This window comes from Notothenia rossii (genome assembly GCF_949606895.1).
Source record: "Notothenia rossii genome assembly, chromosome: 2".
Classification (NCBI taxonomy): domain Eukaryota; kingdom Metazoa; phylum Chordata; class Actinopteri; order Perciformes; family Nototheniidae; genus Notothenia; species Notothenia rossii.
In genome coordinates, this window is record NC_136904.1 from 78,391,772 (window position 1) to 78,408,166 (window position 16,395).

The 16,395-nt window shown below is 40.8% G+C and overlaps 1 protein-coding gene and 3 long non-coding RNA genes across 17 annotated transcripts in view; 1 reads left to right on the plus strand and 3 right to left on the minus strand.

The window, feature by feature from the left end:
• LOC307028176 overlaps positions 1 to 8,475 on the minus strand; it is a 38,529-nt gene extending 30,054 nt beyond the window's left edge. For both annotated transcript variants that reach the window (XR_013804865.1, XR_013804866.1), the window contains exon 1: positions 8,263 to 8,475. This is a non-coding gene — a long non-coding RNA (uncharacterized lncRNA). The remainder of the gene's footprint in view (positions 1 to 8,262) is intronic.
• Positions 262 to 7,286, plus strand: LOC307029493 (uncharacterized protein). 7 transcript variants are annotated; one of them, XM_079665567.1, is made up of 8 exons: positions 262 to 482; positions 2,189 to 2,376; positions 3,293 to 3,432; positions 4,080 to 4,245; positions 4,401 to 4,742; positions 5,364 to 5,499; positions 5,710 to 5,817; positions 6,735 to 6,874. In XM_079665567.1, exons 1-5 carry the CDS (start codon positions 441 to 443, stop codon positions 4,696 to 4,698), a joined length of 834 nt encoding a protein of 277 aa, XP_079521693.1. In that variant the 5' UTR covers positions 262 to 440; the 3' UTR covers positions 4,699 to 4,742; positions 5,364 to 5,499; positions 5,710 to 5,817; positions 6,735 to 6,874. The 7 variants fall into 7 exon arrangements, with proteins under 7 accessions (XP_079521693.1, XP_079521694.1, XP_079521692.1 ...); XM_079665568.1 differs by having other exon boundaries at positions 5,710 to 5,763; positions 6,735 to 6,873; XM_079665566.1 differs by having other exon boundaries at positions 5,710 to 5,946; positions 6,735 to 6,872.
• Positions 7,784 to 8,162, minus strand: LOC307029494. The gene is made up of 2 exons (XR_013805350.1): positions 8,106 to 8,162; positions 7,784 to 8,063 (listed from the first exon to the last, which is right to left on the minus strand). It is a non-coding gene; the product is annotated as an uncharacterized lncRNA (long non-coding RNA).
• A 915-nt stretch (positions 8,476 to 9,390) lies between the features above and the next one.
• On the minus strand, positions 9,391 to 12,474 carry LOC307028342. 7 transcript variants are annotated; one of them, XR_013804941.1, is made up of 4 exons: positions 12,112 to 12,473; positions 11,661 to 11,721; positions 11,467 to 11,578; positions 9,391 to 11,150 (listed from the first exon to the last, which is right to left on the minus strand). It is a non-coding gene; the product is annotated as an uncharacterized lncRNA (long non-coding RNA). The 7 variants fall into 7 exon arrangements; XR_013804942.1 differs by having other exon boundaries at positions 11,305 to 11,578; positions 12,112 to 12,456; XR_013804943.1 differs by having other exon boundaries at positions 9,391 to 10,847; positions 11,027 to 11,578; positions 12,112 to 12,443.
• Between the last annotated feature and the right edge of the window lie 3,921 nt (positions 12,475 to 16,395).

The window sequence follows — 16,395 nt, forward strand, 5'->3', positions numbered from 1 at the left end:
AACTCGTCAGGTTTATTGTGCCCCCTTCCAACTTGTGTCTACACCATGTATTTTCTATAACTCTACATGTGTTACTAACTACACAACACAACTACATACATAGTGATGTACATACAAGACTCAATCTGCAAGAGTACAAGTCTATGTGTTCTTGTTCAAGAACAACAGCATATTGACATTGTTTGGGTGAAGTGTTGCTCTTTCGGCAGACACTATATCACCATACATGCAAAGGAGTTAGCTTAGCTACACTATCAAATATGGCAACCAGCATCCCACGCTGTCAGTGTCCACTATGTCTAAGCCAGCTTCCCTTGACGTCACACAGATCTCGCGAGCAGTTGCGATATTTTGCGAGACTTCGTGAGTTCAGTAATGGCCGCCATATCAGAAGCCAAAACAATGTTTTTCGTCTTTTCTCAGCGCAAATTTCTCGATCTATGGAAGGTTTTAGATGGTTTAGAACAAAAAGGAGAATATACGTAAGTACCGGTTCCCGACGTTCCGGTTTTAACCGGACTTGAACCGAAACTTTTTACAAGTCCAGTACCGGTTCGGCGTACCGGTACGCAGCACATCATAGGCACAATATTAGCATAGCATTAGCGCGCTATTAGAATTTCAATAATATGAACAATTATGAACTCAGACCAGCATTTCACATATTTATACAAGCAGAATACACTTGAAATGTAAGCCAAACTACTGCACGGGAGTCATACACCTAGTAACATAGAAGAACAAAGAAGCTAGCGGACGCCATTAGCCACTGTAGTGGAGCCGAACTAGCTGACAGAATGACATTAAACTACACATAAAGAACAGTTTCAAAAACACTTCTTAGATCGAAATATGACATAATCTTTGTACACACTACTAACCTGTTGAACAGGAGAAATGAATGAAGCAGAGGGAACGTTGTTGCCGTTCCAGCCAGAATGCCAAGTCTGCGGCAGACACATAATAACAACACTTACTTTACGGCATGCGCTCAGCAACACATTCCCTTTTACGGCATGCCCACTGAGGCCTTTCCGTGTCCTATACTGCCCTCTGCTGTTTGTAATGATATACAATATTTAACATAAACATGCCTTCGAGAGTATAACTTAATTTATACAAGACAATATACATTGAAAATGTGCCCACATATTTATGCGGTTATCTGAATCATATTTTCTACCCCTTATATTCGAAAATATATGATTAAATATCTAAAATATGCGCACTTCGACGCTGCGTGGGTGGACTCCAGTTATATCTTTCAAACTAAATCTATCCACTATCTGCTTGTAGACTAACGGTCAAAGGGTCTAATATCCGGGAGGGCCGGGCTCGAGTCTCGGAAAGGAAACGTTTTTTTGTGTTATCTCTTTTCATTCACTTACAATCTTTGTATAAATGCAAAGTATTCCAAGGTCTGCTTCACCTTAATTGTCCCAACTGCTTGGCAACAGCTGTCTGTTCTCCAGTTGTTTAAGGTGGTAGCCTGTCGCCTGCGTTCATGTTTCAAATAAATGGGAATTGATCAGCCTCAGATGTATTAATTTATAAAAAAAAAAAATTTTTAATTCGAATGTTTCTCTTCAGTGCAATTGCAATTGCACATTGCATCATTTTTGTGTTCTTTGTTCTGTTTTAGAAAGGAAGGATTGTTTACTTTTTTCGTTGTCTACAAAACCGGAAAAACAACATAATTGTGCTTTTCCAGACACTGAAGAAAGAAAAATACCATGACTTTTCGGTATCAGGGCTGTTAGGGAAAAGATCAGGCAATATATCTTGAGAGAAAACTTATCTTTTGATCCCGTTTGAATTGTGCCACGAATTACACTTATGATGTTTGTCATCTTAAACAATCACTTCCATGTCAAAAAACTCAGTTTGTCGTAAAACTGTTGAAATATAAGACTATGAAAAATACGCAACTAGAAATAAGTGAAATGTGCCAACGTGACGGCCGTCTTGGTGTGTGGTGCGCGACGGGAGATGTAGGTCATTGACTGGTTTCAGGCAAAAAAAAAGTGTTACTTCACAGTTTTACGACACATTTACATTTTTTTGACTTGCAAAATTATCTTTTAAATTGACAAAAATCATATGTGTAATTTGTGGTTCAATTCAAACGGGATCGAAAGATAATCTTTCTCTCTCCATTTACTTCAATACATACCTTTTCCGAAATAAGGTCCCATGGAGCTCAACCGGAAAGGGAGGGACTTCGCCTCTCTATAAGCATGCAGCAGCAGTAGCAGCAGCCGGAAAAATGTCCACGAGAAACTTCATCTTGCGTTGCAAAAGGACAATAAATGACTGCACAAGACTTCTCCAAACAGATGATGCCGGTCATGCCGTGTTACAATCCACAGTAACGAGGTAAGGGCCAAGCCTATTGCTACTGTTAGAAATTAAAATCAATGTTTTAATGGGGAAATGTAGTTTAAACATGCCGTCAGTTTTAATGCTCTTTTATACTGAAAAACCAGAAATTCTTGTGCACAAGCAGTTAAGCTTTTATTCTGAAAATCCTTCATCTCCGGTTAGCATTTAGCATGTGGCTAATATACGATTTCCTGAAGAGGTGAATTTAGTAGCGAAATGAGAGAGTGGTGCAAACCGAAGCCTACTGACTTAACACTACAACTATAGATGTCGAGATACTACCATGCTGAATATTAAATGAAGGTACAGTTTATTTGAATACATTATTTACAGACGAGAGTAGCATGTGACAACATCCGGAATGACCGGAAACCAAACGAGCCGAGAAGTATTGTTTAGAGTATTGATTACAGCGTTTAGAATGTGTTAAATGAAGAGTGATGAAAGAGAATATGAGGAGAAACTGCGTGTTAAGCATATATTGAATGTGAAAAGAACCTATCCTCTGTTTAAAAACAATAACGGACATTAGAGACGAGGCGAGCCGGCTGGCGGGGAGGAGCCAGCAGACGATATATAAACAGCACCGGAGGAGAGATCCGGGCTCTTCTCTTCCCTATCGAGGAGAGCCAGATCACAGCTGTTTGTCTGACTGAACAATATTCTGTCTGTAACACTACCGCGCCTCTTTTAATTAAAGTACCCAATTGAACTTTCACAGAGACTCCATTTAGTCTCCTATTTTAAAGCTTCTCTCCTGGTCGGGAGAATAACGTACACAGTTAACACTACTACCAACACAAAGGAATGTAGTTTGTTTTTGCATGTAACCTAAACTGAGGTTGTGTGAGATCTTTCACACTTACAAATTCTGTCTTCTCCCCTATTTCACCAAACCGTTTACTGGCAGGTTAGAAACCATGGAAAGGAGCCTCGAGTGGTCACGGGGCAGGCTAATTAACGTCCCTACAGCTGATCTTTTACTTCAGGACCTTCGGGAATATATACTTGAAGTCCGGAGATCTTGGCCTACCACACCCGCACAACAAGGTAGGTCGATGTGATAATTGTTCACTTTAGCATAGGCTTTCGTTGATAAACCAGTGCTAGTATTGTTGAGTACTAAGTGTCCAACAGGCCAATACATTTTAAAGTAATTATTTGTTTTAAATATGGGTAATACCAATATAAACACCTTTTTTAATCTGTAGTTGCCAGCTATTAATTACAACATTCTGGTGAGACGCTCTGAGTCTCGAGTTGTCCACTTAAAACTGTACTCCAAATTCCACCTTTATATCCTGCCACAGTAGAGGAGACGCTATTCCCCCTCCCCCGTCGAGGGCAGTCTGGCCATCTGTAGTACACCACGTATCATCAAACGTGTGAATGAGGACATTGAAAGGGTGCCAGAGGGGGAGTCTCTGTCTTCAGGGTTGGAAGACACAGACTGCAACTATGTATCTCTATGCCCATACACATTTATGCTTTTGTTCTTACTGTATACTACAACTATAGTGTATTGCATGTCCACTGGTTTAATGCCAAACTGCATTTCATTTTTTTTTAAAGTATCTTTAGGCTGGGCAATGACAATAAAATAGACGCATTGTGTGCGTTTCTGGCACAACGGCATAAATGCGTTGCTTTTACAACAATGACAATAAATGTAATCTAATGTTTTGCTGTTGTTGCAGGTCATTCTGGCTACCACGCCCCACTCATTTTGTTGGGTGGTCGAGGTCCCCCACAATTCAGCATTTCCAGAGAGCAAATCTCTTTTTTGAGGAGCTGTGGTTTTACAGCAACAAAGATGGCACAGATATTAAAAGTATCTCTGCGCACAGTGAGACGGCGATTGAGGTATGTAGCAATGTCTTCAACATTGGAAGTGCCATCTTGTCTCAATTTATTGTAAACATCCCAAGGAGGGGTTGTAGCCATGTTACACTATGCATGTTGTAAAGTAAATCTGAATACCGTAGGTCTCATATATTTAAAACATGTTTATTTTTCAGGCAGTTCCACATGCTGCGCTCTGGGACATACTCCACCATCTCAGATGCTACACTAGACGACCTCATCAAGGAGATAGTGGCTGGGAATAACCAGATTGGCCCTGAATCTGTCAGGGCACAGCTGCAGGCCCAGCAGATGTGGATACAGAGACGCAGAGTGCGGGACAGCATGAGGCGGATAGACCCAGAAGCAGCTTCACTGGACATGTCCTCTCAAGCTGCAGAAGACAACTCCAAAACAGTGGAGGATCTGCAGAAGCAACTGCAGGAGTTAAGAGTCCAGCGAGAGTTTTGCTAACAGAGGTTTGCTGGCTCCGACGACAACATCCGATTCTATACAAGGTAATGTTTTGGCTAAATTCTATCCAAGTTTTTGAGATGGGTTAGCTTATAAAGAATCCTGTTTACCTGCCGTGTGACCGCTGACTATATGCATGCAGTGTTGGAATAAGTACTCAACTTAACTGAAGTATAAGTACAAATACTATGGTTTTAAAATACTCCTGAACTGAACATGTAGAATCATAAATCCTGTGTTTTCATATATAAAAAGTAACTAGAAACTATGAAGGTTAACTAAATGTGGTGGAGTAAAACATATTAATACTAACAACATACTGAGAATATTTTACTACAAGTGGAAATCTTCAAAACCTTACCAAAGTAAAAGTATGTCAATATCCACTGCGTTTCCCCCAGTTGCACACGTAAGAATGAAGAGTAAACGTAGTCATTGTGTGTAAAATGTTCCCTGTATGTTTTAGATTATTATTACTGCTGCTAATGTAGTTTCTACATTTTACTGCTGTAGATTACTATACCTGCACCTAGTGCCTTCTTACTCAGTCTATTTGAATTGTAATGTATTATAGCAAACAAGAGGAAAGCATTAGCCCATGTGTTACAGTTAACACGATTGTATTTACTGTCAATTAATGACTGACATGTGTCTTTTGTGTACAGATTCCCGAGCTATAACCACCTGATGGCCTTCTGGTTTTTAATTGAGCCTTCAATTCATTAAATGGTTTGTGTTACTAGAGCGATATCAACTGCCAAGAGTAATGAAGAAGTGGTTACACACGCACGTCCATCAACGGTAGGTTATGTTTCTTTTAACACACAATCTAAACACAAACTGAAGGGAAAATGTCTCTCCGACATTTCATTGCTTTTGTGTAGGCTAAAAGGCTAAAGTACTCAATCCTTTTTGAATACATCAGAGAACTAAAACAACTTAATGTTTTTCCCATAGTGTGCTAGACTCATGACATTAATATAGTAACCTTTTTTTGTTTTTATCTTCCAGAGACAGCTGCTTCAGCCAATTGACGAGTTCTTCCTTTTTCTATGCTTCCTGTCGGTGGGTTTGAAAGAGAGGGACCTTGCAAACCGCTTCAACGTACACCAGTCCTCTGTGAGCCGCATCATTGCAACATGGACAAGTTTTCTTACAACTTTATTGGGGTCACAGTGCATCTGGCTTACACCTGCAGAAGTTCAAGCCCACCTCCCAGAGGCATTCAAAGATTTCCCAGACACACAGGTGATCCTGGATTGCACAGAGCTGAGGTGTCAAACACCATCCTCACTCCTCCTCCAAAGTGAAATGTATTCTACATAGAAATCTCACTGCACCATGAAAGCCCTGGTTGGCATAGCCCCACATGGTGCAGTGACATTTGTTTCCAGTCTGTATGGTGGTTCTGTCAGCGACAAGGAGATTTTCAAACAATCTGGAATAGCTGCGTTGTTGACTGAAAACATAGCAGTGATGGTAGATAAGAGCTTCCTGATCAGCGATTGCTGCAAATGCAAGGTGTACTGCCCACCTTTTCTGTCAAAGCAGAAGCAAATGCCAGCCTATGAGGTGAGGGAGACACAGGCCATTGCCAGACTGAGGGTTCATGTAGAGCGTGTCATTAGGAGGATAAAAGAGAACAAACTTTTTGATGGTGAATCCCACATAGGTATTGTTTGTATTCTTATCGATAGTCATGAACTTTCTCTTGTGACAAAATAGACTCTCCGTTAGTAAACGTTTACTCTGTGTAAAAGTGATTTCTGTGTGTAAAAGTGAGGTAACATGTGTAGATGAATAACATCAACTTGTATTCGTCCCACACATACACACCTATAGATGTAGTTATATTTGTGTCTGTGACTTTATATTGAATGGGAAATAACTGGAAAATACCTGTGTAAGAGAGAGACTCCTGTCCCGCCTCTCCATTTTATTTTTAGTTGTGCATTGTTATTTGTGCTTTAGAAACATTCCACTTGAACTTTATTTGAATGAACTTAGTAGTAATTATTGTCCTATATTTCTTTCAGATTTCACAGCTGCCTGGGCCTAGGAGAAAGAACCTCCATCTGTGCCTGCACCAAGGTCAAGATCTACCGTTGCTCAAGGGCCTTCACCAGAGCCATCACCACCGAGGACCAAAGGACCAGCATCACTACAGCGGCCTCCATCTGTCCCTGCCACAAGATCAAGATACACCTCGGTACAAAGGCCTCCACCACAGCCATCGCGATCAACCCAGCCAGCAAAGAAGTCTCGCCTAGCAGACGTACCTCCAATCCAGCCACCAGCATCAACCCGGGACAATCCCACCTACCTCCCTCCGACACAGCCACCAGCAGGCCATGCACCATCAGCCCCACCTACACAGCAGCCAGACCCACTGTCTTGGAAGACAGACAAAGACCATGGACAAAGACCCCCTGTCTTTACATTTATAATGAATAGTTGGTTGAAAAAGTTCTGATATTGGAAATATTGAGATTTTACAGTTTCATATGTTAACATAAATAGTTGGTTGAAAAATAAAGTTGAAATGCTGAATTTGTATTTGTACACATCACATAAACCTTGGTATGGAATATGAAGTCATTATTCAGTCCTGATGTAACTTTTCTGTGGTGAAAGTAGAGGGATGGAAATATTTTACTCTAAATTATAATTTACACATTTTCATTTTAGACATGAACAACACTTTTATATAGGCTTATAGTGTAATTGATATATTTCACTACTTTTGTGAACCAAAGACTTTGGTGAACAAAATCTGAAACACCAAAAAAAATGGATGACATGAGTACATATGTGTTTCACAACAGTTTTGAAGTTTTCCAAAAATCGGATTTCTAAGCTAGGTTTCTCATAAGACAGTGCTCTAAGGTGAGTGAATTTGCATTTCTAGCAACACCAGAGACTACTGAACATTTTGACATGTAACACCATGCCATGTTATAAGAAGTACATTTAAAAGTGGATTTAAGGAGACATCTAAAAATTGAGAAAATACCTTCACTTCACACTCCAGAGGTTTAAGGAAAAGGGTAATGCCATTTTATTTAAAAAAAACAATGAAGGCAGGTTATATTGATATATTGATTGATATATTTATTATATTCAAAGGCAAATTAATACTTAGTCCCCTGAATCTGGAATAATGCACAATTTACAGCACAGCCTCACCATGTCAGGAACTTTTCATCTACAGATTGTTTTGGTCTGGCTTTACCCTTCACTGATTGGTTACAGACACTTTTAACTTATTGGCTAAGGAAATCAGAAGGAGGGGCTCATTATCATATAAAAAACCGCGCGAACATTCGCCCGTATATTGGCCCGTTTTTTCACGCGAAAAAACGGACCTCCCCGTATGTTCGCGCGTTTTTTCGCGCGAAAAAACGGACCTCCCCGTATGTTCGCGCGTTTTTTCACCCCCGTATTATGGCACTTTTGGCTTTCCATAGAATCTCCCCCCCCGCCCCCGGCATACAAAGCAAAAAAAAGCCCGCTTCTTCAACAAAGTAAACTGGATATAAACTCCCCAAACAGTTGAAAACCTACCAGTTTCACCAACGGTCTCTGCCACCTCCCGCCATGCCTGGTTCCTCCGGTTTAGGTCCCGGTAGGTGAACAGAGTGCAGTCATACAGGACTGGGACACTTGCCACAGCAATGATTAATTTATCCTCCATTTTATGACATATGGAAAATAGTCAAGACCAGCGCCGTATAGATAGAAGAGTTACGACAGCGGAAGTCCAAAAACGGTTATCGTCACGTGGTTCATGCAGACGAGGATCGTTCCCCGGAAGTTCATGGCAGGCAATGTGAATGCATTGATAACAGGATAGAACTACGATTTTGGGTAATTATTAGTGAATAAAGGTTTTGATTTGCAATATTTATAAAACAAATCGATATGTGTATTTATTTACATCAATATGTTTTAAAAAATAAAATAGAATTTAATAATATTAAGTGATAATATTAGGATTATGTTAGGCTAACAGTGCCTTGGTTAAAGAGCCTGTTGCTGTTTATAGCTTTGAATTCTTTAAAACCAATATTATCTTCTTAAACTTGTATGGTAGTCAGGAGCATCACTTTCTAATGTTTGATATATTTAGAGGGAGGGGATCTAAAGGAATGCTTCAAAATTCAGATTAGATTAATTTCTACCATTTTCTTAAATTCACAGTAGTTTCAGTAATCCCATGGTAATTGAGGACACAAGTTATCTAAATGACTAATGTCATCTTTATGGCTTTCAGAAAGGACAGGAGACCGACAGGTGACTATCAAAGGACTAGCAGCAGCAGCAGCAGCAGCAGCATGATGATGATGTTAAATGTGTTGTTTTAGGAACATCCATTGCAAATACATGGAATTCAATAAACATTGAATAGCATATCATGCAGTTTGTCTGTGCCTTTTCCTCCGTGTTGTCCTGGTTTGCTGTGCTGCCTCCTAATCGCCACCATGGTTTGCTGTGCTGCCTGGGGATGCTCAAATTGCTCCGAGAAAGGAGTACGAATGTACGGCTTCCCCACTGACACAGAGCGGAGGAAAAAATGGCTTGCTCAAGTCAGCAGGAGCAATTTCACAACCAACAGCAAAAAAAATATGTGAGGATATTATATACACACACTGCATTTGCACTTTTTCACAAAACGAAAACGACACCATTGGGAAAGCTTAATGTTTTGTTTAATACAAAAAAACAGGGAAAGGCTTGAAAAACACAGAGCTGAGACTCAGGGTGCAGGGTGAGGGTCTCAGTGCAGGTATTCAGGCTCCATTGAATCCCCCTCTGGTTCTTGTGCTGAAAGAGGGAGTAACAGACAGGAGAAAGGGTTATACACAGGGGTGCACACAACTTTCTCAGTGAGGTACTCAGATGAGTACCTGGAGTCAGTGTTTGGTACTCCAACTTCCGGCTGCCCTCAAAGTTCCCATGAAGCCCTCTGTATCGCGAATATCAGCGGGTGGGGGTGCTAGTGGAGTATGATGAAGCCCCCTGTATCGCGAATGTCAACGGGGGGGGGGGGGGGGGGTAGTAGTAGAGTGCAGAGCTTCGTGACCACAGAGCGTGTGAACGTTGTGATCAGCTGTTTTAGCGCAGTGCTGCTGTACAGGCCGACGTTAACAGCAGCCCTGTCTGTGCACACGGAGACCAACTCCGTCGTCCGATGATCTAACCGCCTTCTGGAAAAGCTTCACATATACATCGGTACGCGAATGCGCTTTGTGACACAAGTGACGGTACGCATTTCAGATGCCGCGCATGCGTACCTGCGTACCACTTATGTGCACCCCCGGTTATACACACCTATATAGCACACCTATTGGATGGGAAATTGCCTTGGGGAGATAAGGTGTGGTCTTTGTTCCCAACTGAAGTTATGGAACTTTATTATTTGTGAGTTTAACAAAGTATGACAAATGGCATCAGTAACAGATGTGATATGAATTTCTATAAAGTTGTCTCAAGTTCTTGGTCATATTTTATATACAGTATGTAATGAGTATAACATGTCCAGTAAGTATAAAGTGTTTCCTAATACTGTGTATTCAACCACTATGGAATATGCATGTGGGCAGACAAAACTGAGTTGTTCTGTGTGTGAAGTAACCTCAAGTCACTCCGCAGGCACATTTTGATGCAGACCAGTTTGTCAAGACAAAAAAGGGCAAGACTAGGCTGAGAGCAGATGCTATACCCACCATCTTCGTGCATCGCTCTGTGGTCAAAAAGAGAAGGGCCCCTGCACCACGATTCACCCCGGGACCTGTATCTACAAAGCCCATAGCTCATGATCACAGCTATAGTGTGAAAGGTGACACAGGTATAATAAGTATGAACTCTTAGTAACAAAAGTCATATTTCTTATTTTTAAGTGGTATAATATTTTAAATGTTCGAAAATCTACAGTGCCATGTCTTCTACTTACATTAGTCTCAAAGATTGAGGGAAGAAGGGATGAGGAGACTGAGAGAAAGGAAAGTGAGGGTGAAGAAAGAGAGGACATGGCTAGTGAGGAGAGACAGGGAGGGTGGACACCACCCACTCAGCCAGCAGCCAGTCAGCGTACAAGGGAACCAGCAGCCAGTCAGCATACGAGGGAACCAGCAGCCAGTCAAACAGATCTATTAAAACAATTAAAGAGAAAATTAAAGAGCCAAGAAGGAATCACCAAAAAAGCAAAGTCTGCACTAAGAAAAATCAGGAAGGAAAATGCAGCTCTCAAGAAAACAATGAAAATTAGGGACGACAAATATAAGAAAACGTTTTAAAAAGACCAACCTAAGGCATTAGGCAGACTCACCACAAAGGGGATGAAATGGAGCAATGAGACAATTAAGAAGGCTTTAAAAATGTGCTTTGCGTGCGGACCAACGGGTTACAAAACTCTGCAGGAATTGCAGATTCCCCTTCCAGGATTAAGGACACTGCAAAGAAGGATGCAATGTGTTAAGTTTGAGCCTGGTGTGTAACAGCTAACATCAATGCCCCTCCACCTGCCAACATCACTGCCCTCCACCTGCCAGCACCCAGCCAGAGGAGCGCAAACAACAAAAACAAGCAAGGTGTTCCGTCATGTACCTGGACATTTGGGTTGGCAAAATGGAGTAAGAGAGGGACTTGAAAAACCTTGGTGGCTCTCTACTCATGTTGTTACAGTTGTCTTGGTTGCAGCTCTCAAGTTTTTGTTTGTTGCCATTTCCACATCTTTAGAAAATATGAAATAAATGAAGTGAAATCAACCTCTTCTCTGGAGAACAAACTTTGATTTCTCTGTCTTGTGAGTTTGCAGTCTTGCAGTTTTGCTCCTCCACCTGTAACATCACTGCCCCTCCACCTGCCATACAGTAGGTTACTAACAAGATTACTTATATAATACAGTGATAGAATACATGTTTAGTATGCTTACTTATATAAAACAGTAGTATTAAACTTACCTTGTGTTTTCACTCTCACTTAAGTCCCTCTCCCTTTGCCATCAATCCAAAATCAGCTGAGCTGCAACATTATACAGACAGGTAATAATCAACATAATCACAAGGACACAATATGGCTCTGCTAAAAACACTCACTCTTACACGCACCAAAGTTATATTTATCTAATATTTAACTCCCTCCACCCCCGCATACAATCCCTTTTAGAAGACCCTCTTCTCTAATTCAATAACGTTGGACGAAATGACATTAAGAGAACGGAATTCACAATTAAAAGGCTGTTCAACGTGTGTTGCTAACTTGATCCGGAATCCTAGCTTTATCTGTTATCTGTAAACGTTCCCTAAATCTACTAATTTAGGGATAATCCACTGACATCCTTTAATACACATGTTAATTTGAATCAGATGTACTGATAATATCCGCAATATAAATCTTTAAACTTCTTCTTACCTTTAAAAGTCCGTCACGAACAGTCTATTATGCTGCAACTCTACAGCTCTGCTAGCCTTGGCGCTAACTTCCGGGGAACGATTGAGAGGCTCCACGATCCGCCATTGCTGTAAAAAAGTGGTCCATTGGAGTGAACAGAGATGACGTAACTCGCGCTGGTCAAGACCTGCGGTATCAGCATACACGCGGTTTGATTGGCTAGCGCTTGTACTGGCGGGAATTGCATAAACGGGATTTGATTGGCTGATGCCAAGCATCGAGCCTCAAAAGTTGAACATTGTTCAACTTTTGATGCTGATAGATGCTCGTGATGCTTGCAAAGCCATGCCATGCTCCCCACAATGCAGTTTGGCGAAGATTAAAAATCTTCTACGTCACCCCATTCAAGTGAATGGGCGAAGAGTTGAAAGCATTTTTCGATGCCTGTAGTGTAGACGGGCCGTAAGTCGCTTTGGATAAAAGCGTCTCAAGTAACACGCAACAAACTCTATAACACAGTGAATTCTGTCCCGTAACGTTCAACCCATGGTTCCACCACAGTATATTACTTATACTTTACCTCTGGCTTCCGGGTCGTGCATTTCAGTCCTTTTCCCTTATATCCAAGTTCGTGACACAATCAACTGCTGACAGGGTAGCTGTTACAGTTACAATATTTTGAAACCGCATTTGGTCTCGGACTTGAATCTGATATTAGAGGCCCAGTTTTATTTCTTAAAGCTGCTGAAGAAAATAATATTTTTTTATAATGACAGTGTTGCACAACTGAGCATCCCTGTTTGACAATATTCAGGGCTGGTTTTTCTTTGTGTCATTGTTTAATAGAAAGGGATTAAATAAAGACAGTGTTCTCTCTGCTAGCTTTTACATGGAGATCACAAGCTTATGTCATGTGCCGTGGGTGGTTTAAACAGGGTCAGGATCCAGATCAGAAAAGGACACGTCACAATAGAAATCTGTACTTCCTGGTAGCAACCACATGATGTCAGCAGAGAGCCATTTTGTTATCTACAATGTTAATGTTATCATGAAAGATTCACTCTAAGCACTCAAAATCTCATGTTTTAGTGACAAAGTAATTTGAACAACTTAAATAAAGTGTTCATAAATGGGTAACATATTTCTATGATTGTTATTTCTTTGGCAAGCTGCTTGTTGTTGGTTATTCCCCCCCACGGAAAAAAACTGCCCCAAATAACGCAGGACCCTGTAGGAACAGGACAGTTCCTCAGCAGCCCCCCAGCAGGTGTAACTTGCATATTCCCTACACACGGCCATTTAAAGACGTCTTCCATAGAGACAGTTTTGGTTATATTTAAACCATGGTGTGTGTACAGTATGAGTATATTTGTGTTTGTGTGTTTGGTTCTAGATACAGACACTTTTCCAAGTATATTTTTAATTAGTTTAACTAAGATGATGCAACTTAGAACACAAATCCCTTATTACACAGGGAGTAAACACAAAAAAGCAATCCTATGTAAAACACTTATCATGTGGATCTCATTCTACCTTTGGGAAGCTTATAATGTTCCCTTAAAACTCACTCAACAATGTTGCATCAATAGCGTTTGATTCACAGCTACTGAATTAGTGTGTTACGCTGAGTAGTTGCCATATTAATTACCTTAAACATCACATGCCATAGGCTTCTGTATATTTTTGTATACATGATGTAGCTGACTGCTGGAAGTGAAATGCACCGTGTTGCTGTCTTCTTCATTATACTGAGTTTTCTCCTGAGTACTTCTTCATCTTCATCTTTTTTTTTTTTTAACATAAACAAATCATAAACCTCTGCTTTATTTTTAGTCATAGTAGATAATTGCATCTGCATCACTGTTGAAAAAGTGGATGATAGTGAAGATCAGAGGGAAGTATAGCACTATAGGGAATATTAATAAAAAATGTTTAGGCAGGCTGTGTGTAAACAAAAAAAAAGCCTCCTTTCGGGAAAAAAGAATAATGAAGGCAAGATTCAAAGGCTCTTGGCCCTTTTCTTAGTCTTAATGATTCATGACAGTTACACAAGCACTAGTGTGGTGTCTACTGTGTGTTGTTGAAATGCATGTGTAACTGTAATGAGAGTGTTATAACGTTTCTTTTAATTATTCCTCGTCTTAATGTAGGGTTAGAAAAACCTCAAATATGGTCGTTGCAGGCAGTTTGTGTTGCATGACGACATCTGTGTTAGTTAGTTTAGACATGGAAAAGGAACCTTTTTTTTGGCTGCACTCCAGAGACAAAGCTGTGGGAATACTTAATGTGAGCTGTGCTCTGTGGGTATCATCATAACACACTTCCTCAAACTACTCTTATCCATCGCACACAGTAACATAAAGGGTAAGAAAGCCTATTCAAAGGTCTATCGATCACATTTACAGTCTCTAATGTTAGCCAGCTCTACCTGTTGCTTATAATAAAATAAGTAAGTGTGGTTTAAATGATATTGTTCGCTTCATTCACAAGCATGTCGCAGATATGATAACATGAATGAACATCGTACAACAACTGTACGAAAGGTAGCTCACATTGCCAGGGGGAGAGGGGCAGCGGCAGATCCACTGGGGCACACCAGTTTCCATGGAAACCTCTGATCACAGAGAGGATAACCGGAATGAGGTAATCACTCTGTTGAGCCCTGCCAGCTGATTGACAACTGTGGTAATGAACCGCTCTTCCTCAAACTTGCAGAGAAGACGACAATATCTGGAGATTTATCATATCTTGATGACATTACATTTTTAATATGTGAGTCTCACGTAGATGCAGAAAGGATTATGTCACTGTGTCCTCTAGGAATATATCCAGTATAATTAAAGTTTTGATAAGGATCATTATCTGATAACAAAAACATGTCACAGTAGTAAAATATAGAAACACTTGCTATGTTTTTGCTATGATTTGAAATGGTGTTCATAGTGTCAGCACCAGATATATGTGTGCCTATTTTAATTATCCATGAAACGGTTATTAAGGGAGAGTTCAGTGGCTGTGCCCTTTTCGTGTCATCTGGCATTACACTGACCCTGAATAAATTATCTATAATGATGTTCAGCTGCAGCCTTGGAGAGCTATTTCCAGAGAAGGAAAAAAAAAATAGGCATACCGCTGACGATGTCAGTGGGAAACTCCTGCCAGTAGCAGTTAACGAAAGGTTTTAATGTTACATCCCGTTGTGTTACAGGCACCCTCATTATTTAAGGGTGAGTGACGGTTGAGGAGGATGATGGACGACAATGGCCTTTCTGATTAATCGGAGAGAAATTATCCTGAAAATGGACCTAATTTCTCCTATATGTTTATTCCCTTGACATTTCAACCCCCAGAGTAATCTGTAAATACAATTCTCTCACAGCAGGATTTGTGTAAGCTTTATGTATCAGAACATATTGTCCTTTCAAAGTCTGATAAACAACAATGGATGGCTGACCTACAGAAGATCCTGGCATTGGGGCGAATCAGCAGCCACAGCTTGGACGAATGCAAAAGACGCACAGATGACTTTGTAGCCCATTTGTAGGGGGCAACATAGGGCTTCTGCCAAGAGACTGCAATTGCACTCACAAGGGGCCAAGCAGTTTACTTTACAGTGGTGAGGCAGGGGACAGATGCTGCAGTGATCCTGACCCTGCACATTCATGGAAACGTGATACAGGGTGGTTAAAAACATTTGTTGAGCCCAAGTTACTGGGAGGAAATTACTGTTGGTTTTTCAATCAAGCGCTTTACATGTAATGTTGAGAAACCCTTTGCTTAAGCACACTTTTCACCCTTTATGACGGGTCTAACATTTTCAATACTGCCTAAGGGGCAAAGCGCCCACCTCTGGCAGATTAAATGATATTGTGAAGTGATGTACTAAGCCCATTTTTTACTCTCATTCAGGGCAGATGGAGGGGAGAATGTGCGCAGTGGCATATGGTTAAGGCAAAGCAGCAAAAGCATTTTGGAGTAGTGGATTATTCTTGCAAACAAGGCTGTAATGGTTTGTATGGACAATGAGTAAGCCCTGCACCCGTGCACTATGGGTGTATGTGTAAGGGCTACAATGTAGAGAGTAGAAGTGGTGAGAGAGAGAAAGAGGGAGGCGGAGAGACAGACTACTGCGTGAGACCTAGATTAGTATCTGGACAGTGATGCTGCTGTGGCGACTGCTGATTTTCAGATTGCTCTAAATTCTCAGAGATTAAGTGGAATGAATGAATGGTTGAATGAATGGGTGGCAGCATTATTTCAAAACAACCGAACAGTAAGAAAGTCTTAGTGCTGGAACCCTTGGAA